Here is a 24,213-nt window from a genome sequence, read left to right as displayed (position 1 = left end):
GGGAAATTAGGTCAAATTCAATTCATTATCGAAAACAATTGCTAGCGGAATTTAAGAATGACAGAATAAGAAAAGAAATAGAAACAATTCCTGTACTGATGACTGCACATCATACTTCTGTAGTTCATCCTGTTCAATGCTAAACGATGCATAACATAATTAATGTCATGATTTAAATAACTGATCATTTAAATTTAGGGGGGCTGTATACAGCTATTCCTGGAAATTAGTTTTTGGAGATTCTGTTTTATTTATTTTATTTTAAAATATGTATATTATCTTTTAGATGATTATTTATTTATTTACAGTTTCTTATATAGGGCAGCATATTCTGTTGCGCTTTACCATTGGAAACAACAGTGATAAAACAAACTAGGTAGAAACACGCCGACACAGAGGTAGGAGGGCCCTGCTCGCAAGCTTACAATTATCTAATAAACTATATATAATAATATCTGACTCCCGATTACAGATTTTTTGTATTAATCATTCAGAAAACATTAGTGCTGACCGAGTGTTCTGTTATTTGAAGGAGAGATTCCTGCTAAGCGTGTACCAGGGGCTGAGATTGCGATAGCTGATGATTTATCTCAATTTCGGATGGACAAGTTCTTTTTTATGGATGCCTGTGCTCTGGCTTTCTTTGACAGATGGCTTGAGGGGAATAACGTTGAGGTATGGTCACTGTCAGGGAACATATGGAAGTGTAAGCAATAAGTGGTAGAGCTAGTATCACATTTGAGTGGTTGCTCTTATAAACAGGAATATATAGGGCTACTGTGATAGTATTTGGGGACTGCAATTGCCTCAATAACAGGAGAGTAACCGGCTTAGCCATTCAATTCAGGTTTTTTGGGAATAAACAAAAAAAGAGAATTGACAGTAAAGCAAGCTATACAAAAGGGATAGTGTAGGGAAAAGTAATGTAAGGGGACCAGTGGCTTTGGAAACCCTAGCAGATCTGCTGCTCAGAGTTAAACATTGTTGTTTCCAGTTGACTTGCGCTCTGACATTTTAAGGGCACTGTATACAGGTTGGGCACTACACCACTTGTGAATTTGAAAACTTACTTTAAGAGCTACCGTATTTATCGGCGTATAACACGCACTTTTTTCCCCCTGAAAACAGGGGGAAAAGATGGGTGCGTGTTATACGCCGATATGCGTGCTATACGGCAGTAATTTCATATAATAGGTGCGCGCCAGTGGTGTCCAGGTGTGCACCACTGGCGCAGCACCTCTACCCCACACCTCCGATCAGCTCCAGCCCCCCCCCAGTCCCCCCCCCTGTCCCTGTGCTCCGGCGATCGGAGCTTCCCCGATCCCCCCGGCCCGCCTGTCACTTTACAGTGACGTCGGCGGCAGGCTCGGGTAATGTCGGCCAGGCTCGGGGGGACTCGGAAGCGCTCAGGCACCCGAGTCCTCCCGAGCCGCGAACATCCCCCAGCCTGCCGCCGACGTCACTGCTAAATGTGACAGGCGGCTAGGAAGGGGGAGAGAGGCAGCAGGGCGTGATAAAGATACGGTACGTGAAAATTACACCAAGTATCTTACTAGTGGTTACTGATGTGATGCCAGAATATTAAGGTGCCTTAGAAGGGATAGCCTTATATAAAGGTGGACATGAAAAAGAAAAAAAAAAAATAATAAAGTGATTGCTAACTAGTCACCTGCTACATAGAAGTTGAAACCATAATCTGCTAACAAGAGGCCTGCTATAAAATACAAAGCCAGCTTACACTTAAATGGATGAATGGAAAAATGTGTTGTATGTAAAAGACCTCATTATGATTCCTTAGATAGGAAACACAATTGAGATAGTTTGGTTTAACTTAACTTTTTTTCCTGAGATTTCCCTTTTAAAATGATGGTGCGTGTTATACGCCTGTGCGTGTTATACGCCGATAAATACGGTAAATGCTAAGTTACAGTCAATGGAGCACACTGTAATGTAGCATTCCGTATGCATATACAACTCCAGGCACTCGCGGTGCACAGGCATGCCACATAGAATTGTAATCTGCTTGTGCACCTGATTCGCATAGCATAAAAAGAATCAGCATTAGTAAACTCTCTAGCAAATAGGCGCGACTATAAGGGCTGTTTAATGTGACTGCAGTAATGATGACAGAGAACACATCTGTATACACACATATATACACATGGATGAAAGAAGTTAACAGACTTGTCCACTGTCTAGTGATGTGATATATTTAAACAATTTTATTATGATTTGTTTTGTGCATATTTTAGATTTCTAAGAGGTGTCTCATTCATCTCACAATCCTTTGGAGTCTGTTTATATAAATGCAGTGAACAACCTAATTTTGCACTGACATCTATGATGCCAATCAATCAATCTATCAATCAATCCCTATCAGGGATGTACTTGCAGTGACCCAACTAGCTGATTTAGGGGGGTATTCAATTTAGGATCACGGCTGTCGATCCCTGCCGACAGCCGTGATCCTGGCCCATTTGCGGTCAGCCCGACAGCTGAACAACAGGCGGGATTCAATGTCCCGCCTGCCGATCGGCGCAAAGGGGGCGTGGCCGCAAAAACGGCCGTGGATTGTCGATCTGCGGCCGGGATCGCGACAATCCACAGCCGTTATCGTCAGAACGGGCCCGCCAGCTTCTGAAGTCGGGCCCGTTCTGCCGTGATCCCGCTTCAATGCTGTCGCTAAAGACAACATTGAATAGGGAGCCGCCGCTATTTTCCACGTCGGAAATAGCGGCGACACATTGAATACCCCCCATAATCCTGATTTACATGGAGTAATCCAAACTTGGGCTTTCCATTCCACTTAATTAAAAAGACAGAAATACATGTAAATACATGAAGCATTTGTAAATAGAGTTTATTGTCTCCTAAACTAGAGTGGTGATGTAAAGCTTAACTCAGAGGAGGCTACAATATTCAGTGTGACCTGAAGAATTTTAACTCTTCACTTCTTAAGGTCTCAGTATATTTGATCTTGCATTATATTATTGACAGTGTGCAGTAACTAGAGACCTGTATGCGCACTATAAAAATATTATTAAAATGATGTACAGTTATTTGGCTAAATAAGAGACTTACTTTTAGCTTTCTCACTTTTCCTGGAGGGCCTCCATCTGATACACGTACGATGTTCATCCAGGTAGAAGAGTCGGACCAGACCCTTTGTTCCACTCTTCAGTTTGATCATCTGTGTCCCAGATTGCATTACACTCATACATCTTTCAACTGCAAAAAAAAGAAAGGGTTCACAGACATATAAATAAATGATGTTAATATAGAAAAAGTCAAATTTGCCGTTTGATAAAAATACAATGGAGTCCCATGTACTCAGTATACAATGTTATTCCTTTTCTACACAATAGTACAGGGTTATTCTAGTGTACTGCTAGCATTCCCCAAGTATACGATCCTAGAAACACTACACAAGTGCGCAGTGAAGGACTGAGCCTGGCATTTGTGCACGCATGCGCTACTAATCCCAGCTTGAAGGAGAGAGGGAAATATCTGCATGAGATGCATCCCTCTCTGCAGGACCCGATCAGTGCGCAGAGAGCCGCTGGACCCGCTGCGAGTCCAGCGGCTCTCGGTGCGTCAATCAGGAGGCGGGGCTTAAACCATGGAGTTAAAAATCGCCCCATCTGGCCATTAGCCCCTATGGCATTTGCCAGAAGTGCCAGATGGCCAGTCCAGCCCGGCGAGTGTGCGTGGTACTGATTTGTTCAGAGAGAAGTGCGCTACTGCACAGACCACAGTCTTACTGTTCCGCAGGTAAGCCCTGTTTAAAGATAACCACTGAGATCACTACTGAGCAAATGCAGTCCATTATGGTGTAAGACTGTCTGTTGTGATATCGTGGAAAGTCTCCTGCTTGGCACATATGATAGACATGTAATTATACCTGCTATAAAGCTGCTCCAGCATCTCTGCAGTGCTAGTACAAAATTGCAGTGTACACTCACTGGACTCAGCTCAAGCTGCACTCCATCATCACTGTGCATGTAATAGTGAGTACAGCTGTATCTGCTATCTATCAATAAACCATTAACACTGCTTAAGCAACATGACTGTTCATAGTGTGAGTCTTCTGCTAGTGTGTGCCTATATAACTCTGCAATATGAACACCTACACACACATCATTTTCAACAATATTGGTTTAAGCATGTCATACCACATGCAAGTGTATCATCCTCCTAAGCACAAACAACGGTAGCCACTAGACCATGCCCAAAGATGCTGCTTAGAGTGGTAAATATGAAGGATCACTAACTACTTCAAACATAAGCAACAGAAGAATATCTGTATAATAACAACTTGGCACTTCTGTAAATTACATAACATGCCCAAGTATATAGAGTATGATTCTGCTTACATAGAGCTGACTACTGATTGATTGGCACTCACTTCAGATATGCTCAAAATCGGTTGGAGTACTAGCAGGATATATCCATTCAAAGAAGAATGTGGTACTTGTTTATTATCACGGCGCCCATCGCGTCGCATCGCATACCACTAATTAAGGTATGCGATGGCATGTGATGGACCCGATTTGAGCCTTTCCCCGGGATGAGTGTACTATTTTAATGTCGCATCGCATGCCATTATAATGGCATGCGATGCGATGCAACGCGATTTTCATGTTAAATGCCCACCCAAACCCGATTTTTAATTGTATCCCCACCCTGATGGGTAATGACAATGTTAAATGCCCCCCCATTGTTAACGCCACCCCACTATCAACGTCATCCCGAAGCGTGGCGAGCGTAGCGAGCCTGCGAGGGGCGGCGGTACGCGTCCTCCGACCTTTTCATACCCCCACTATCCACGTTGGCGTGGAGTTGATCTTATATAGTGTGGCGAGCGCAGCGAGCCACTGAGCCCGAAGCGTGGCGAGCGCACGCACATTACTTCACAAGTATTACACGTCCGCTCGCCACGCTTCGGGCTCAGTGGCTCGCTATATAAAATCAACTCCACGCCGACGTGGATAGTGGGGGTATGAAAAGGTTGGAGGACACGTACCGCCGCCCCTCGCGGGCTCGCCGCGTTCGACGCTCTTCGGGTTGACGTTGATAGTGGGGTGGCGTTAACAATGGGGGGGCATTTGAACATAGTCATTACCCATCAGGGTGGGTGTACAATCTAAAATCGGGTCTGGGGGGGGGGCATTTAACATAGGAATCAGGCATCTGGGTGCCTGTACAATTAAAAATCGGGTATAATCGCATCTCATCGCATCGCATGCGATATGCATGCGACGCGATTTTGTGGTTGTACAATGCCCTGCGATGGAAATCGGGGGCGCCGTGATAATACACAAGTACCAAGAATGTTACTTTGTACACTTTTTCTAAGTGTTCTATTGTATAGCCCACTAACCAGAAAGCGGGGTGTCCATCAAAGCGTTTGCATCGCTATTGCCATCTGGGCTTCAAATCATTGTTGATTGAAACCATTGATCAGCATTCGATGCCTGTCATCTCTACAGTAGGAAATGGTGGGTGAAGCAGGGTGCAGGCTAAGTGCTAGAGAGGTGGAACTAAGAGTTGCAATTCCTGTGCCAAGAAAATAAATCTCTCTTATCTCTGCCATTTTGGGTAAATAACCATAGGACTTCTGCATTGAAGGATAATATCGGTTGCTAACCATCAACGGTCGAAGGCCATCCCTAATCAGAGGGAAATTTGTCTTTAATAGTCTCCTCAATCTTATGCAAAAATCTTTTCCAAATGAATTTATTTACATTTACAGTATTTAAAGCAGAGGCGTGCAAACTTTTTCCCTGGTCCTATATTAAGGAAATAACTTAGGATGGAAGACAATACATTGAATTCTCACAGTTTGTCTCCCAGATACAGGTAAGGCTTCTTTTCTAAGTAAATAATTTCCAAGAAACAATAACAGCAATAAAAATAAGAGTTGTCCCTCTTCCATTTGCATACATTCAGCTGCCAGTGACAGGTTAGTACTCTAGTCAAGTTATATGTGACCCCTCCAATCACAAAGTATCACCAGCTTATCTGCAACCGGTGGACATCCCTGATTTATTCCTCCCTCTGTCTTGGATTGTTATTGTGACAGCTATTATAGTTCACTTGAAGTGGAGGTTCAAATAGTTCATAACAGCAGGTCAGGGCTTTGTTCTTCAAATGTTACCTAACAATAGCCAACACCTCTGTCTGAAATCATGACAATAATATAATGTACAACAGACCGAGTTTAGAACACAAGAATAAGAATAAAGGAAAATGTGCAATTGTGTATTATTTCTACAACACTTATAGACAATATAGGTGACCAATCAAAAATAGCCTTTGATGTTAACCATTTTTTAAGGGGGAAGGGAGGGGGGTACAAGCAGCACATTGCTTTGTTACAGTACACCTCCTCTTTATGATCTCCTAACCAAATTACTTGGCAGTATTAAGAAATGTGTAAATGCATTTGGAAACCAGTAATAGGACATCATTTGCAAATATACCTTTGCCTGAAGTCATCCACTGCTTTTTTAGTATGATGGCGAATTGTTTACACAATAAAATAAACACATAGGGAGAGGAACTCACTTTCTGGCTAAGGGTACAAATTGACATTGCTGTGGTGTTTAAACATTGGCAATGGCAAACCTTCTCAAACCCTTTGCCTGGCCTTCGAATGCCAAATTCACACAAAAGTGTTTTGTACCCTATAATCAGCAAACACTATTCCGCAACATTGGGCTCCCGTATAATCAGCTTCTTTGCCCACAACTGAATTCTCCCCATAAACTGCCCTTTTCATGAAATACTTTTCACCATCATTGATTACAGAATACTAGGGGCAGTATTCAATGACAATTATCGCGATGTGCAGCAAATCCTGTTTAGGATTCGCAGCACAGCCGCCGTGTTCCGGAGGGCTGGAGCATTGGCTGCCAGCCATCCCTGTCACCCTATTCAACTCTGCAGGGGCTCACTACCCCTGACTGCAATTCTTAACCCCTGCGTAGAACGCCGCAGAGAGCTGGGGGACGGTGGCAGGCAGGGAGATGGAAGCCTCCCTGCCTGAGCTGGACACTTGTGGGGGAGAAGGAGGGCTCCCGGGGACACAGGCAGCAGCAGCTGCCCCCGGTGAGCTGGCAGGGGACGTGGGTAGGGAGCTGCTGCACTGCTCCCGCTCATGCATATGTAATGAGCGGGAGCAGTGTGAAGTGAATATATGAATATCTAATGAGCGGGTCCCGGCCCCCTGCTAGCTGTTATGTGTGGGGGAAAAAAATTAAATATATATTCTTGTGCAGTAAGCACATAAAAAAAAAAATAGCATTCGCCTTCACAGAAAAAAAATACTGATTTTTTTACACCAAATAATAATAAAAAAAAACTTTATTTTAAAAGATCACAGTTCAGTTCACCACAAACAGATGGCGATTGCTACGCGGTTACACATGGCGAAAATCACTTAGAAAGCAATTCGCCATCTGATCATTGAATACCATCACGGCGAATCACATTGAAAAACCCATTGAAAAACCACAGCGAATTGCGGTGACTATCAGACGGCGAATTGTCCGTCATTCACTGTTCGCCGTTGGCGAATAGTGCACATTGAAAATAGTGCACATTGAATAGGGTGAGTCACTTTTTTAGTAAAAAGATTTACCTTAGAGCACGAAAATAGCACACATTCGCCGTAGAACATGGGGAATCAGCCTCATTGAATACTGCCCATAGTCTGAGGCTTGGTGCTGCCTTCAACCCCCTTCCCCATCTTACCCCCCACTCCGCCATCCCTTCCACCCTCCACCACCTGTTCTTACTAAAAATGAAAAATGTTTTATATACACATTGTATGCGAGACCTCTCATTAAATGCATTGCTGTTTTCCCTGTTTGTCACTGTCAGATATCAGATTTCCATTACTTTGTTTCTTATTGTTTACACATTGCACATTACACTTTGCCGCCTGTGTTCACAGATATTTGTATGTGTTATGCGGTCTCCAGTGACTAGTGTTAGGCTAGTGTTACTTGTCTGTATTATACTTTTATAAATAAAGAGACTGTAGACTGTAAGTACCACTGGGGCAGGGACGCATAGGTCTGATTAAATGTTCTCTGCAAATTGCTGAGTAATGTGCACGAGCTACGGAATGAATAACTGTTAATAAATGGAAGGCTAAGCAACCTCTCATGATCCTGCTGGAGCTTGCAGTTCAGACACAGCTACAATGACAGATAAACTCTCTTCTTCTCTGCTGAATGGTATTATTTCAGGCAGTTATACAGGAGTCTTGAAAATAACACACATATCGGATGAAAACGTAACATATAGGTGTCGCTCCGAAGGGTGCGAGGTGCCAAGTGGGTGCCGTATATTTGCCTAAAATAGTTCACAACCCTATGGAGGTGTGAGCGTTTTTAGGACAATTCAGTCCGCCATAAAGTCGAATCAACTCCCTAATTTTCATTTCTACTCTGTATAATGGGAAGAAAAATTAGACTGTTGCATAGATTAGACAGTAGATAGACTTCAGTGACACATACAGAATATCATCAATCCACAGTGATTACTAAAGAACTGCTTCCCTCTTTCTTCCCCCAAACTCCCATTTTTACAACATTACTTTCACATACAGTAACAAAGTCTCATGACGTAACCTTTCTGTAAGTATAATGAAAGGATAACATTTTATTTAGACCACAAATAAATAAACCATTAGTAAATATGCATAAAGCAACTATTCAGGCAATTGAAGGATAATCCCGCAATCTACGAAGCAATGTTAGTTTCCTAGGAATGAGAGAGCGGGAAAGCCCTGCTGAATGCTGATCGACAGGCAGATTACTAAGGAACACCAGCTTATAGTTCCATCTCACTTTCAGTCAATTCAATTAAAATCAAAGCTTTAAATGAATTCTAGTGCATTGCTGATGACGTACTTTTGAAACACGATATAATGACACATTTTCTCTTTTCAATAATCATTTGGAGGTATATGTATGTGTAAAAGTTTTTTTTTTTACTTTTTGTGTGGAGAATTATGTGTTTACTGTAACCGTTTTCTTTAAAATCAGACAAAAATTTAAACCTACTGTTGTATGGACAATGACAACTGTATTTGCTGGCCACACCTCAGACCAACTTTCCTCCAACCATCAAACTAGTTGGCTGGATGGAATAAAAACCTGGTACTGGATAGGAGCAAATGTAATTTGTAATTAAGTAATTTGTTTCCCAAATCTGAAAATGAACAACTGTCACTCAGACAATGTACTGTAGTTGGACCTATTTGATTTAAACAATTTCAATGAAGGTTTTTGTTCACTCTCCTAAGTTTGTAAGACAATTGCTTATTGGCATTTGCCCCCATACAGTACCAGATTTTCAGTCCAATCAACCAAGTGTCTGATCTGCGAGCACCTTGTGCGGGATGCAGGTGGACAGCTGACATACGGTGATGTCAGGTGACCTCCCCCTGCACCCACGTCACCGGGCGATTACCATGGGAACCCACAGTATTTTCATGGGAAATGCTGGGTGTTCCCATGGGCTGTGCCCCCAGTCGCTGCCCAACGCTCCCCGGCTGCATTGCTAGGTGCAAGTGGGATGGTCAACATGTAGTTCGCTGTGCCCGCTAGCACCCTGCATCTGCACATGCACAGAAACATTGCCCCCCCCCCCCCCCCTGTGACTGAAGCATTCAGAATAACACCCAATGGGGCAGATGTATGAAAGGTCGTTATGGGGGAGAAGGGGTATCAGCGCACGTTATGTGCACTGATACCGCTTCTCCCCCATGTATGATAGAGCCGGGATGCGTTAATGGACAGGGGCGCTATGCTCCCCTGTCCATATCGGCGCTGCTATCAAAATGATAGCAGGCCGAATGTTTGAACGGTCAGCATCGCTGACCGTTCCGCACGAAGCCGGGTTTGGCTTCGCCAGCATCAGGCTGGCGAAGCCCTATCTAAACAGCAGGGACAGCGCTGTCCCTGCTGTTAGGTCTGGGCTGCGCTGGGGATCTCGCGTGAACAGCGAGATCCCGCGCATGCCCAGTGCGGCCGGCCGGGGGACAGGAGATAGCGCATCAGTATTAACTGATGCGCTATCTCCAGAAAGGGACATCGCCAAAGGGGGGAGTTAACGCTCCCCCGCTTCGGCAGACAAGATGTTAATACATCTTGTCGATGTCCCTTCCTGCTTCGCCTCGCTATTGAGGCGAAGCAGGAAGTATCATAGCGGCGCGATAAGCGCTGCAATGATACATCTGCCCCATTGATACTGCGACACTCTCATCTGCAGTAGCGCACGCAGGGGGGGTTTCTGAGTACCCAGAAGTCTAAGGACACTCGGCTGAAAGCCGAGGGTCCCCTCTTTCCATGGGTACAAGAATCGACCCTTGGGAACCGGAGATATCTGACTTCAAAATAGTGGTCCCCATCCAAGCCTGTTAATTGCTCTTCCCAGTCAGATATTTCAGGTTCTGTTTGACTTAGAGTTTTTCTGAGCATAAATTCCAAAAGCTGGGACTCTCCCCCTTTGATTGACACTAGTAGCTTGTCTCTACTTTTCCCAGAACCAGAGATATCAGCCTTCCAGTAGCTGGTTACTATTAGCCTATCACAGCAGTTCCCAACCCGTGGTACGCGTACCACCGGGGGTACGCGCTGGTCTTTCAGGGGGTACGCAATGCAGATGCTGGTAATGGCAGCTGCGTGACCCGGCACATGCGCAGGACGCCGGGTCACGCCACCACGGCTGGAAGGACCCCCGTCGCGTAAGGAGACCGCCGCGCCTGGAAGAAAACCTCCACGCCTGGAAGGACGGACCCCGGCGCATGCACAGTCTTGCTGAAGGACACTGCCCTGCCGGGAAGAAAGCCGCCGCGCCGGGAAGTATGCCTGGACGGAAGGACGCCATCGCTGGATGTGTGGATTGATGCCAGGTGAGTATGCTTTCTGTCATCTCTTCCACATTCACTCCCTCTGTCTACTCTACTCAGAACTGTGTGTTCTGTTCGTTTCCTCTCTGAGACAATTCCCCACTTATATATATACACACACGTGTGTGCAGTCTGTGATCTGGTTCTGCGTGCACTCCGTCATACATCAGTGCTGGCTCTATGTAACATGCATACATGGGGCATACCATATTGCTTGCACTGTGGGGGGCATTGCTGGCACTGTGGGGGCATACCATATTGCTGGCACTGTGGGGGCATATTTATTGCTGGCACTGTGGGGGGGCATTGCTAGCACTGTGGGGGCATACCATATTGCTGGCACTGTGGGGGCATATTTATTGCTGGCACTGTGGGGGGCATTGCTAGCACTGTGGGGGCATATTTATTGCTGGCACTGTGGGGGGCATTGCTGGCACTGTGGGGGCATATTTATTGCTGGCACTGTGGGGGGCATTGCTGGCACTGTGGGGGCATACCATATTGCTGGCACTGTGGGGGCCTATTTATTGCTGGCACTGTGGGGGGCATTGCTGGCACTGTGGGGGCATACCATATTGCTGGCACTGTGGGGGGAATTGCTGGCACTGTGGGGCATACTTGTTGCTGGCACTGTGGGGCATAGTTGTTGCTTGCACTGTGGGGGCATACGTGGCACCATTGGAGCATATGTGTATCTGGCACTTTTGGGGGCATATGTGTATCTGGCACTATTGGAAGGCTAACGTGATCCCTTGGAATGTCTGTTGCTTCAGTAATAGAGATTTGACAGTGTTCTGTTATTTTATATGCTGTCCGCAGAATGGGCTGAGCTTATTTTGTGGTCAAGTGGTTGCACTTTTTTTTTTTCTCGTCATTGCCAGTATAAACGCTATGTTTTATATTTGGTACCAGAATGATTTTTGTAGTATAAACTGGGCACTAGAATCTTTTTGGATATCATACATCAGCATGTTCTTAAATTAATCTGAAGACATGGCACATACCACCACAGTGAAAATGGGGGAGTGACTTGCCCCTGTTAAGCCACACCCTTCAAATGAGGCCACACCCCTTTTAGGCTATGCCCCCTAAAAATTGTCACGCGCGGCTTGACACGAGGGGTACTCATAAATGAAAAGCCTAATCAAGGGGTACGGGAGACAAAAAAGGTTGGGAACCACTGGCGTATCAGATATCAGCCTTCCAGCAGCTGGTTACTGCTCCAGCTCCACACACCTGGTATGTAGTTTTATATACTCGTTGGCAGATTGCTCTGCCTCCTGAACTCTGATCCCCTAGTCCCCAATACCATTTGGTAGGTGGGATTCTCTAGTTTTTAAGTCCATTAAAATCGAATAAATCTATTTCCGGGAACTGGAGATATCTGCAGTCAAGCAAGCTGTCCTCCCACCAGAAAATTATGATTAATAAGCACACTCCACTATACACCCCTCCTCTGCGTATTAAACATCATGTACAACCCTAGAAGATATGTATCAGGGCCCCTTCATTCAGCCCAATGCCCCCATCTCCCACCATCTGTACAGTAAAGGGGTAATTAGTGGAAATTACTGATCCAGGCCCTACATGCTGAGCGGTTGATATAATACCCCCTACCATCCGCGGGACATCAAAGCTTCCCCCACCCCTACCGCTAGAGGCTCAATACATTGCTATGCCCCGGGGTCTACACTGCTGTTATATATGTGTGTGTGTGTGTATATATATATATATACATTCAATAAATGAAGATGCGGCGACAGATTGCTCTAAAATAGTAAGTACTATGTGTGCTGGTCCGCACTTGTTAAGAAACCAATAAAAAGTTGTCTAATAAAAGTGGGTCTAAAAACACGATATAAAATTCACGGAACGTATAAAAAAATATATAAGCATTTATTTAAACAAAGTAGACAGTATGTCCCTTTAAAAATACACAGACAATTTAAAAAAAAATATATTCTAACCTAAAAAATCCTAAAATCAATTATAAGGTGCAATAAGAGAGAAGGGGTAACTTAACTTGTAGAGATGAGACAGGAGGGCTAGAGAGACCCAACGCGTTTCGTCCTTCTGACTTTATCAAGGGGAACGAAATGCGTTGGGACTCTCTAGCATTGTGTTTTTAGACCCACTTTTATTAGACAACTTTTTATTGGTTTCTTAACAAGTGCGGACCAGCACACTTTGGCCCTTATTCTGGTTGGTGCGGCCAGAGCCGCACACGGTGCTCTGGCCGCACAAACCAATCCCCGCCCACGAGACGGATCGCCACGGCCGTCCGTACACGGACGGCTGGCGATCCGCATAAAAATGGTGGAGGCGTACGCCTCCACCATGGTGGGAGCTGCCCCCTGCATTCGATGGTCGTCGACCATCGAAGGCAGGTCCGCACGCCACAGCAGCTCCCGCAAGCTGAGACCACACGGACAATCGTCCGTGTGCTAGCTTGCATGGGGGCTGAGAGCTGACATCCGGCGACGTCAGCTTTCCGCCCCCATGAGTTGCGTCATACCCTCATTACCATGCATACGCCCCGCGTTTGCATGGGAACGCCCATGAAACGCGGGGCGTACACATAGGGAAATGAGGGTATGAAGCCCCTCACGCCCCTATACGCCCCCTTTGCGGCGGACGAAATCCGTCTGCGGCGAAGGGGGCTGCACATGCGCAGATTGACCTCTGCGCATGTGCAGACTGAAAACATCGGCGGTACGGCCGCACGCGGGCCGTACCGCACGATGCAGAATAAGGGCCATAGTACTTACTATTTTAGAGCAATCTGTCGCCGCATCTTCATTTATTGAATGTATACAATTTACCCCGAGTAACTTACCATTACTTTTACCCTTGAGGATTGGCTGACACCCCATAATTAGAAGGGGGATATTGCCTATTGATACCTGGTGCCTGGACGGAGGATACACAAGTGGCGCCACTCATTCTTTGTTTACATATATATATATATATATATATATATATATATATATATAATTATTATTATTTATATACATTTGGTCTATCTATAATACTTTAACTGACCCGGCATATACTGGGTCACCTAAGTGTCCATCTCCCTGCTTTGCTCCGCCCCTCTGGAAACCCCCTTCTGAAAATCCTGCGTTTGCCCCTGATCTGAGCACATGAAAAAGGTGGCATGACCTTGCCCCATTCTCTCTTTCTCCTGTGAATAGCCTGTGCACTGGTGCTCAGCTAAGCAGTGAGAGACTGTCTACCCCCTATTACATGGGACATTGCTGCCACATATGGTATTGCTGGACAGTACCAAAAAAACATGACTGTCATGTGAAAATTGGAACAGTTTGGAGGTATGTCATTGTGTATGTATTCTTATCACTGTATGGCAGTGCAGACACCTTGTTATAGTAGTAATAGTAATAATAATAATAATAATAATAATAATAATAAACAATTTGCACAATTCACACTAGTGCTGCTTTCCCACTGCAGACCCGTTTTAAGTACTGGTATTTTTAAACGGTATTTAAAACGATATTAGCATTCCCACATTCCCACTGCAATTACAGTTTTAAATACCGTTTAAGTGCTATTCCCATCGCAGTGAACCGTTTAAAAAAGAGTGCCTGTCTTTCATAACCCCCCCCGGTACCTTTCCTGGACCCACCCTCCCTCCCCTGGTACTTGCCCTGCACCCCCCCTCCCTCCCCTGGTACCTGCCCTGCACCCCCCTCCCTCCCCTAGTACCTACCCTGCACCCACGGGTGTGGTATGGGACTCCGACAGTCGGGATCCCGACAGTCGGGATCCCGACAGTCATTATCCCGACGTCGGGATCCCGACTGCCCGGAGTCAGACAGCATGGCGAGCGCAAAAAAGCCCCTTGCGGGCTCGCTGCGCTCGCTGCGCTGCGGGCACGGTGGCTCACTACGCGAGCCACCTATTCTATTCTCCCTCTATGGGGGTCGTGGACCCCCACGAGGGAAAATAGCGGGTGTCCGTCAGGCACCCGGCTGTCGGCATTTTGACAGTTGGGATCCCGACGTCGGGTAAATGACTGTCGGGATCCCGACTGTTGGGAACCCGTCCGGCACCCGCACCCACCCCCTCCCCTGGCACTTACCTGCGTGGGGGATCCACAGGGAGGGACCTGAAGTGCTGTGCCCATGCCATGATGCCGGACCCCGCTGCCCGGATCCCCCACGCAGGTAAGTGCCAGGGGAGGGGGTGGGTGCGGTGCAGGTACCCTTCCAGGAAAGGTACCAGGGGAGTGGGAATTAGTGTGGGATTTTTAAATACCGTTTAAGAGGCATTCCCACTGCCTTAAAAAGGGTATTTAAACATGTAGGACTCTGCTTTTAAAACGGGTTGAAATACCGGTTAACTTTAACCGGTATTTCAACTCTGGCGCTTTCCCACTGCAGCCTTAAACGGTAAATTGTGGGGAAAAAACGGCAACATACCGTTTAAGAGCTGCAGTGGGAAAGGGGCATTAAATCAATTGCATAGTTAAAGAGATTTATCACCCAGAGGAGACTCATTCTGTTAGCAACATTCTAATTATTTTCAGTGATCTCTAGCAATTTCACTGGAGATTTAATTATTCTTGTACACCGGCCAAGATATACTTGCCTGGCCTTAGCTGCTACATCCGGATGCTTCCGCCATATGCCTGAAGAGCTTAATGGAGTGAACAATATGCATTGCAATTAAAGACTGAACTATGTATCTACAACTAAATTGTCCCGAGAGCTGTTGTATCTTATATTTTCATCATAATCCCTACCTATGGTGCCCCATAAACCTGCAACAATCGCTACTGTATTTGTTATGAGAAATAAAACGACTTTGGCGACATGTAAATTGTAGTACTGATGCCTGGTTATAAATCTAAGCAGCAATATTCTATAACAAACGTTTCTTAAAATAAATGCAAAGATTCAAACAATGATAATATATACTTACTATTCTATCCCCCTTAAAATGGGACAATGATGAATCACACAGGTTCTGTGGCTGGTTGACTTCAAGCCTGCAATTCACCTGGATTTAATGAGCCACAGATCCTGTGTAACCTATGAGCATCCCAGTTTAAAGGTATAGTAAGGTAAGACTAGAGACCTACTGTATACATACAGATGTGTCCTCATACAAGTGAGCACAATGGCAAAACGCGACCGGAGGCAAAGACACGATGGGGGGATTCCAGACAGCATGGAATCCCCCCTAAAAAACAGCCTTCCAAAAATGTCTGCCGCCTTCTATGAGACAGTTGCTAGAGGTCATACTAGACCTCTAGCATCTGTAGCGCTACTGGGAAGAGCAGTAACCTCCTAGAAACAAGCATATAACCCCTGGCAAAGAGCTAGAAACCGCAGGCAACAAGCATATGTAACCCCTGGCAAAAAGCCTATGTTACCCCTGACAAAAAGAATGTGACCCCTTGTAATGAGCAAGAAACCCCTTGCAACAAGCACATAACCCCTGGCAATGAGTATGTAGGTAAAAATAAATGATAATTAATGTATGGGGAACGGGCACCAAAACCTTTTATGACCTATTTACACCACTGAGTGAACCCCCAGGTCCCGATCACCTCCGCTATACCAAAAATCCATCTCATTTGCAACACTGCTAAATTGTAGCACTTCATGTACAGATTCAGAGACTTGGGACTTAAGGCCCGTACAGGCTGGACGACTTCATGTGAAAGCCGCTCAGTTTTCTCATCTGTGTGTACATCTGTGATCGCACTGGAAGAAAAAGAGCAAAAGTGATATTGAGCGCTGATTAAGATATTCTGCACTGCAGCTGTACCAAAGGGGGATTACCTAAACCCCTTAATGTAGACCAAGCAAAAAAGAAAAGAAATATGGAACAGCGCTGTGCTGAATATTATGAATACATTTATTTAAAAATGATAACAATATTGTGGCCAACAATAGACAAACAAGACTTACAACATATATAGAACTTAGGCCATTTCCGCATCTCGAAAACTGGTTAGTAATTAGTTGCATGCATGCTATAACTTTGTTACTTTGTAGCTAGAAGATAAGGTCAGTTATAAATATCACAGTCCTCACTTGATGTGCACATGCAAGGTTTTAGAGTATACTTATGATTTTTCCAGCTTTGGGGCAGTGATGGGGTGTTTTAGGGCTTGTAGATACCGCGATGGGTACTTGTTTCCTAGAACGGCCACACCGATGTTGATCGGGTCCGTCGCATCGCATTGATCGAATGCGACCAAATCGCATGCGATGCGACCGACGCAATGGTCCCGATTTTTACATTGATTGAAATGTGAATAGGGTCCCTGAGACCCTATTTTACATTGGATTCAATGTAGAAGTCTCCCCAGACCCCAATTTTAACCCCCTCAATGGCACTCCACGATTGACGCCAACCCGAAGCGTGGTACGTGTCCTCCGACCTTTTCATACCCCTACTATCCACGTCGGCGTGGAGTTGAGAATATAAAGTGTGGTGAGCGCAGCGAGCCACCGAGCCCGAAGCGTGGCGAGCGCAGCGAGCCCCGCGAGGGGACGCGCATAACTTCACAGGTATACGCGTGCGCTCGCCACGCTTCAGGCTCGGTGGCTCGCCACACTTTATATTCTCAACTCCACAGTTGCAGTCCTATTTATACGGTCATATTTAGAGAGGACAAAGGGGACTCTTTTGGCTACCACTAGACACCACCAACGATTGATCTCGGATATGACCGTATAAATAGGACTGCACCAACGGAGAGAGAAACATTGCGGTATCTACAAGCTCTAAAACACCCCATCACTGCCCCAAAGCTGGAAAAATCATAAGTATACTCTAAAACAGGGGTGTCCAAACTTTTTGTGATGAGGGCCAGATTTGGTGAGGTGAAAATATGTGGGGGCCGACCCTTTAGCCTGACATTCCTTGAATCATTAAACACATCAGAATGGTCCCCCACTCTGCCCCCATTCACTGTATGTCCCCCAGCGTGCCCCCATTCACTGTATATTCCCCTGCTTGCCCCCATTTGCTGTATGTCCTCCACTCTGCCCCCTTCACATTATATTGCCCTGCCTGACCATCCTTCTCTGTATGTCTCCCAGCCTGCCTCTCCTTCACTGTATGCCCCCCATTCACTGTATGTTCTCCACTTTGCACCCATTCACTCTGTCCCATAGCTTGCCCCCCCTTCTCTGAATGTTCAGGGGTTGGACGCACACTCACCCGAAAGCCGCCAAACACATCTCACTGTGGCGGCCGGCACCTCCTCACTGCTGCAGACAGTAATGTAAAGGCACGCTGTCCTGTGCTGTGCATCCTGCATCTGATGCTCTGCCTGCTTCTGGCTAGAGGCTGTGGGCCACTTGAAATGATGGCACGGGCCGCAATTGGCCCCCGGGCCGGACTTTGGACATGTCTGCTCTAAAACCTTGCATGTGCACATCAAGTGAGGACTGTGATATTTATAACTGACCTTATCTTCTGGCTACAAAGTAACAAAGTTATAGCATGCATGCAACTAATTACTAACCAGTTTTCGAGAGGTGGGAATGGACTAACAGTTCTATATATGTTGTAAGTCTCGTTTGTCTATTGTTGGCCACAATATTGTTATAATTTTTAAATAAATGTATTCATAATATTCAGCACAGCGCTGCTCCATATTTCTTTTCTTTTTCGCACTGGAAGATCCATATCTCATTACTGGTAATAACTTAATTTAAAAAATGCAAATCTGCTTGAATTTTGTCCAAACTGTCTGTACAAATGCGCTTTAGATTATCTTTCTGTATGGCAGTGAGAAGCCTTGGAGTCATCTTAACGCAAACTTTCGTCATGTTAAGATCTTGGTGCAAAACTTGTCTAACCGTTCCTTTGTCAATGTTTTCAAGTTCTGCTATTATTCAGATGTAAGTTCAAACTCATTTTGTTCTCCACATTTTTTTTTTTGTTTTTGTTGTGCAAAGACATTCATCACCGTCAACCTCACAACATCATGACCATCACTAAATCTTTGTGCCACTCGAGCACAAGTGCACATGACATAAAATCTGCCCCCTAAGCCTCAGTTAGCATACAGAGAGATTTGGTGAAATTTTTGTTCATTTAACTGAAGCTTTTAAGTTAACACATTGCTCTCCTTTGAGCTCAGCATTTTAATGACGCATGGGAAAAACACAACTTCTTCGAGTGCCAGTGTGACAGCAAACTCTCTGCAAAACCGCTTTCAGATAGTTATTTACTTATTAACAGTTTCTTATATAGAGCACGCATATTCCGCAGCGCTTTACAGAGAATATTTGAACATTCACATCAGTCCCTGCCCCAGTGAAGCTTACAATCTATATTCCCTACCACATGTACATGCACACACCGACATTCAAGGGTTAATTTTTGTTAGGGACAAATAACCTACCAGTATCTTTTTGGAATGTGGGAGGAAACCAACGCAAGTATGTGGAGAAAATACAAATTCTGCACAGTTGGGACCATGGTCCGAATCGTAACTATGACCTCAGTGCTGTGAGGCAGTATTGCTAACCATTACACCATCCGACTGCCCTAAATAAGAAAGACCATCAAAACCCAAATAAGAAAGACCATCAAATGTTAGGTGTGGAGGGGCTTTATGATAGACACCAGCCGAACTGCCCTGTCCAAGATCAATGTTCCTCCACTCTCTCTTAGCTCGTGCAGTATTCTTTAAAAGTACATTACTTTGCCCTATGACATTTTCATAAGGGGGTAAATTGCAATTTGAGAGCTTACTGGATTCCTCAAGGAGTAACGGAGTGTTGGCAAGTAGCAAGTATGGATCTACATGCATAGGTGCCGATTCTGTGGGTGCTCAAGGGCCCGAGCACCAACAGAAATTGATGAGCACCCACGGGCCCGAGTCCCGCTGCTGGGCCACCATATTAACGTGCTAGTTTGCGGCTGCAGCACCCACATCGCCGGACCCGCCACCTGGGAAACAGTATGCCAGGAAGAGTGTATTCTGTACCTGCACTGTGGGGGCATTTATGTACCTGCACTGTGGGGGCATTTATGTACCTGCACTGTGGGGGCATTTATGTACCTGCACTGTGGGGGCATTTATGTACCTGCACTGTGGGGGCATTTATGTACCTGCACTGTGGGCGCATTTATGTACCTGCACTGTGGGGGCATTTATGTACCTGCACTGTGGGGGCATTTATGTACCTGCACTGTGGGCGCATTTATGTACCTGCACTGTGGGGGCATTTATGTACCTGCACTGTGGGGGCATTTATGTACCTGCACTGTGGGCGCATTTATGTACCTGCACTGTGGGGGCATTTATGTATTTGTAACTCTGTTGCCATAATTTGAGACAACTGTGCTCCGTAATATAAATTGGTATTATTTTGTGGCCACACCTCTTCCCCTCTATATTTTTGGCTTGAGCACCCTCCAGCAAAAACATAAATCGGCACCTATGTCTACATGCACACTCTCCATGGGAAATCTGGGAGAGACTAGGAAACAATAGAGGGAGCACAACATTCTCCCAGTTTCATTTTCTCTTTCTTGTTGCTCAGTAAGGGAAAGACCTGTGATGCCAATCATTCACCCCCAGTAATTACCCCTTGCTCTCCTCCAGGACAGGAGGGACTAAAAGTAGGGTACTATCATGCAGCAGACTGATGAATGAAGGCAGAGCTATGACTGACTTTGCACAGGAATATCAGAGCAGTTCCCATGAGTTGATCTACCTCAAATAAGTTTTAGTTGAGATGATAACTTGTTTGGTAACATTGCATTTACAAATGTGAGCAAGCGCCCTCATCTTCTAGTACAGGTGGAAACATTTTGTTATGAATATTAAACAACAGAAACATTTCTGTCCCCATGCCCCCCTTTCCCCTGGGTTTCCTGTTTGTCTATCTAGACAATTTCCCTGTGCGAGAACTGTTCCCTATTGCTAGAAAAGCTGTAAACAATTCAATCCAGGCATATTTCCCTGCTGGGAATTAACACCATTCCTAGCAAACATGATCTTTCGATAACGCTACCAATCTAATGCTCTAGACTCCCACACAGTTTTATTCATTCCCTTTGAGAAATTCAAATGCTCCTTAGCGCCTGGTGGCAGCAATCTTTCATCTTCCATTGCGGCTAAGGTTTCTTTTGCTCATTTAAATAGTAAGGTGCAACAAGTAGGAAGGCAGGAGTGCAGGATCAGTGTTATGCTGGGTACAAACTAGACAATACTGTTAATAATGATTTTGCAGCATCTGACAGGTTGAGACAACAAAATCTAAATATCGTCTAGTGTGTACACACTGTGGGCCTTATTCTGATTGATTCGCAAGGCTGTGAAATTCGCAGCCTTGCAAGTCCATCAGACGCCGCCCTCCACTTCCTGAGTCCGTCCCGCGAGCCGCCGCCTCTCCTCCCAATTACTCCTCAGCCCGGCGTCCTCTTCCCACTTCCCACTGATGCCAACTCAGTGAGGACACTGAGAGCGCTGACGCACCGACGTGCCACAGTGATGAGCGTCATGGTGCATGCGCAGTGGATGCACTCGTTGATTTTCTTATGGCGGTACGCCGTACCACCGCGGGGGCTGCGAGGGCTAGGCCAGGAGGTTCCGGAACGCTGTTCCAGGTGACCTCATTTTTCAGGTCAGCTTCGGGAACGGCGTTCCGGACCTTTCCGCCACAAAAATAGCCCTGCTGACAATCAATTGTTGGGAAAATAATTTGTATTCAGTGTTTCGGCAGCACTAAAATGTGATATTTTTTTCAATATCTAAATGTCAGATCTTTGGCAATAGCTACTGTAGTGAACAGGGAAGGTGTTACATGAAAGCCCATGTTAATATCTTTATAAAAACACTTGTGTTTCTTTAGCAGACAAGTAAATATGCATTTAATAAGTATGTTTGACACAAATCAAGCTTTTGTAGAATAAATGCATTAACTGACAACTGCCGAAGCAAGATGGGCTTTGTCAGATCACACACTACAATAACTCCATCACCATAATTTAATTACAGTGGTAGCAGGACGATATTAAGGAAAAGAGGCATGATTGACACACTAGGTGACTGGCACTTTATTGAATTATTGGTACATAGGAATGATACCACATGCAAATGTATATCCCTATGTCAGTGTACATGCACACAATTTCAGTCTATAGTGGGCGTTTGGATCTCTACCAAATTCCACAAATCAACTCCTTACCCAAAGAACTTACACGTTTCCAGATAACTTATGTTGAAATGGTTGGCTTCAATGTCCCAGTAAACTACCACAGCCTATACCAGGCATGGCCAAACTGCGGCCCTCCAGCTGTTGTGAAACTACACATCCCAGCATAGCTTGACCATACTTTTAGCATTCACTAAGAGCAAAACTGTGGCAAGTCATGATGGGACTTGAAGTTTCACAACAGCTGGAGGGCCATAGTTTGGACATGTCTGGCCTATATGCATGTAGGGCCAGCGTCAGTAGAGCTGCAGCCACGTCTTCTCACCAGTCACACATGTGCCTATGCAAATGCTGCTACAATGACCTTCCACAGTGCAGAGCGTGCGTCCACAAGTTTAGGGACTGAGACACCCACTGTCAGCATCCGTATACACGAAAATCCCACCTGATGCGTCTTTAGATGCAGCATCAGTTGCACCAGAAAATTTGCACCTGCCGTAAGATTTTATTTTCGTTTATGACCTCCTACTGTATATGAACAATGCTGCGTCTCTGTATGCAACCATTATCAGCAGCTGCGTCTCTGTATGCAACCATTATCAGCAACACGCCCACAATGCTTCCATAACACTCTCATAAGATGGACCGTCTCGGTGCGGGTACTATGCCAACTCCCTATCATCACCCAGGAATGTCCAACATATTTAAAAACCATGCCCCTCACATAACTGCAACTTATTGGCGCACACACAGGGGGTTATTCTAGTTCACTCGCAAAGGCACAGTCACTCTCTAATGGACAAAACCATATGCACTGCAGGTTGGGCTGATGTAACATGTGCAGAGAGACTTAGATTTGGGTGTTTTATTGTTTCTGTGCAGGGTAAATACTGACTGCTTTATTTTTACACTGCAATATAGATATCAGTTTGAAGTACACCCCCCACCCAAATCTAACTCTCTCTGCACATGTTACATCAGCCCACCTGCAGTGCATATGGTTTTGTCCATTCGAGAGTGATTGTGCCTTTACGATAACCCCCACAGTGTGATTTAGACACATGCTTGGAAGGAAAAAATAGCGCCACTGCGGCGACAATGAACAATGCAGTTTCAGTTAATAATCAGATTACAAATAAATTCACATAATTACCAGCATGCAGGGATTTGCGCATGCTAGGAACAGAGCGGGCCTTCTCAGTGAGTAGTACTCACTGCTGCACAAACACCAACCAACCCAGTTTTGCAATGTGGCCATTGAATGCTACATACACCCATTTAAATGTTTGCATTTAACATCTAGGGTGAGATTTAATAGGATGAGATATTCAGAAAGTGAGAGATTTGGTAAAAAATCTCCAGTTTTTTTTAAAGCGGCAATCATTTACACTGCAAAACCAGTTTAATTTTGCAGTGTAAACGATTGCCGCTTTAAAAAAACTGGAGATTTCTTCCCAAATCTCTCACTTTCTGAATATCTCATCCTATTAAATCTCACCCCATATGTTTGTAGGCAAATAGTTAATTCTATTTTCACCTTTGAAATACACTGAAATTCTAAGCATGGCCATCAGCCTTAAAAACTTTATGTGACACCGTTAGAATCCAGGAAGTGTTCCTGCTTCAAGACTTTTGGTTGGCTCCAAGATTTGCATCACTGGCTCCTTAGTCACAGTAGTAGCGGATATAAATAATACTTAAGTCATCTATGGCGCGGAGAGAGATGGGTAGAGTTTGACTGCTGATGTTATCCGCAATGTTTGAAATCTAATAATTGTACATTGCAAAAAGACATCTTCTATTTCTTAAATGTAGGACAGGTGTATCTTAAGGAAATAAACACAGCATTGTCCTATCATAAAACTACAAAAACGCAAACATGCCCTGAACCAATCCATTTCAAATACTCCATTCATTTAACAACAAAACAAGCTAAAATAAATGAAAGCAACAACATGAACCAAGTAAATCACTAGGAATTAAAGTAACCTAGAATCTGCGCAATCGCTTGTACAGTATCGCTCGCTGTTCACTAAGACCAAAGATAAAGCATCATATACAGTATGAACATGAGAATGGGCCAGTCCCCTTCAGTTACTGACACCACCTGTCATTAATTATAACATGCAATGT

General features: G+C 45.0%; 1 protein-coding gene across 3 annotated transcripts in view; it reads right to left on the bottom strand.

Annotated features, from left to right (window-relative positions):
• PLCH1 (phospholipase C eta 1) overlaps positions 1 to 24,213 on the bottom strand; it is a 155,832-nt gene that overhangs the window by 97,224 nt on the left and 34,395 nt on the right. For all 3 annotated transcript variants that reach the window (XM_083177900.1, XM_083177899.1, XM_083177901.1), the window contains exon 2: positions 3,082 to 3,228. In XM_083177900.1, the coding sequence (XP_083034026.1) occupies positions 3,082 to 3,228 (147 nt within the window). The remainder of the gene's footprint in view (positions 1 to 3,081; positions 3,229 to 24,213) is intronic.

Source organism: Crinia signifera, chromosome 3, assembly GCF_055691185.1.
Source record: "Crinia signifera chromosome 3, ASM5569118v1, whole genome shotgun sequence".
NCBI classification, from domain to species: domain Eukaryota; kingdom Metazoa; phylum Chordata; class Amphibia; order Anura; family Myobatrachidae; genus Crinia; species Crinia signifera.
This window is presented reverse-complemented; position numbering and strand designations above follow the sequence as displayed.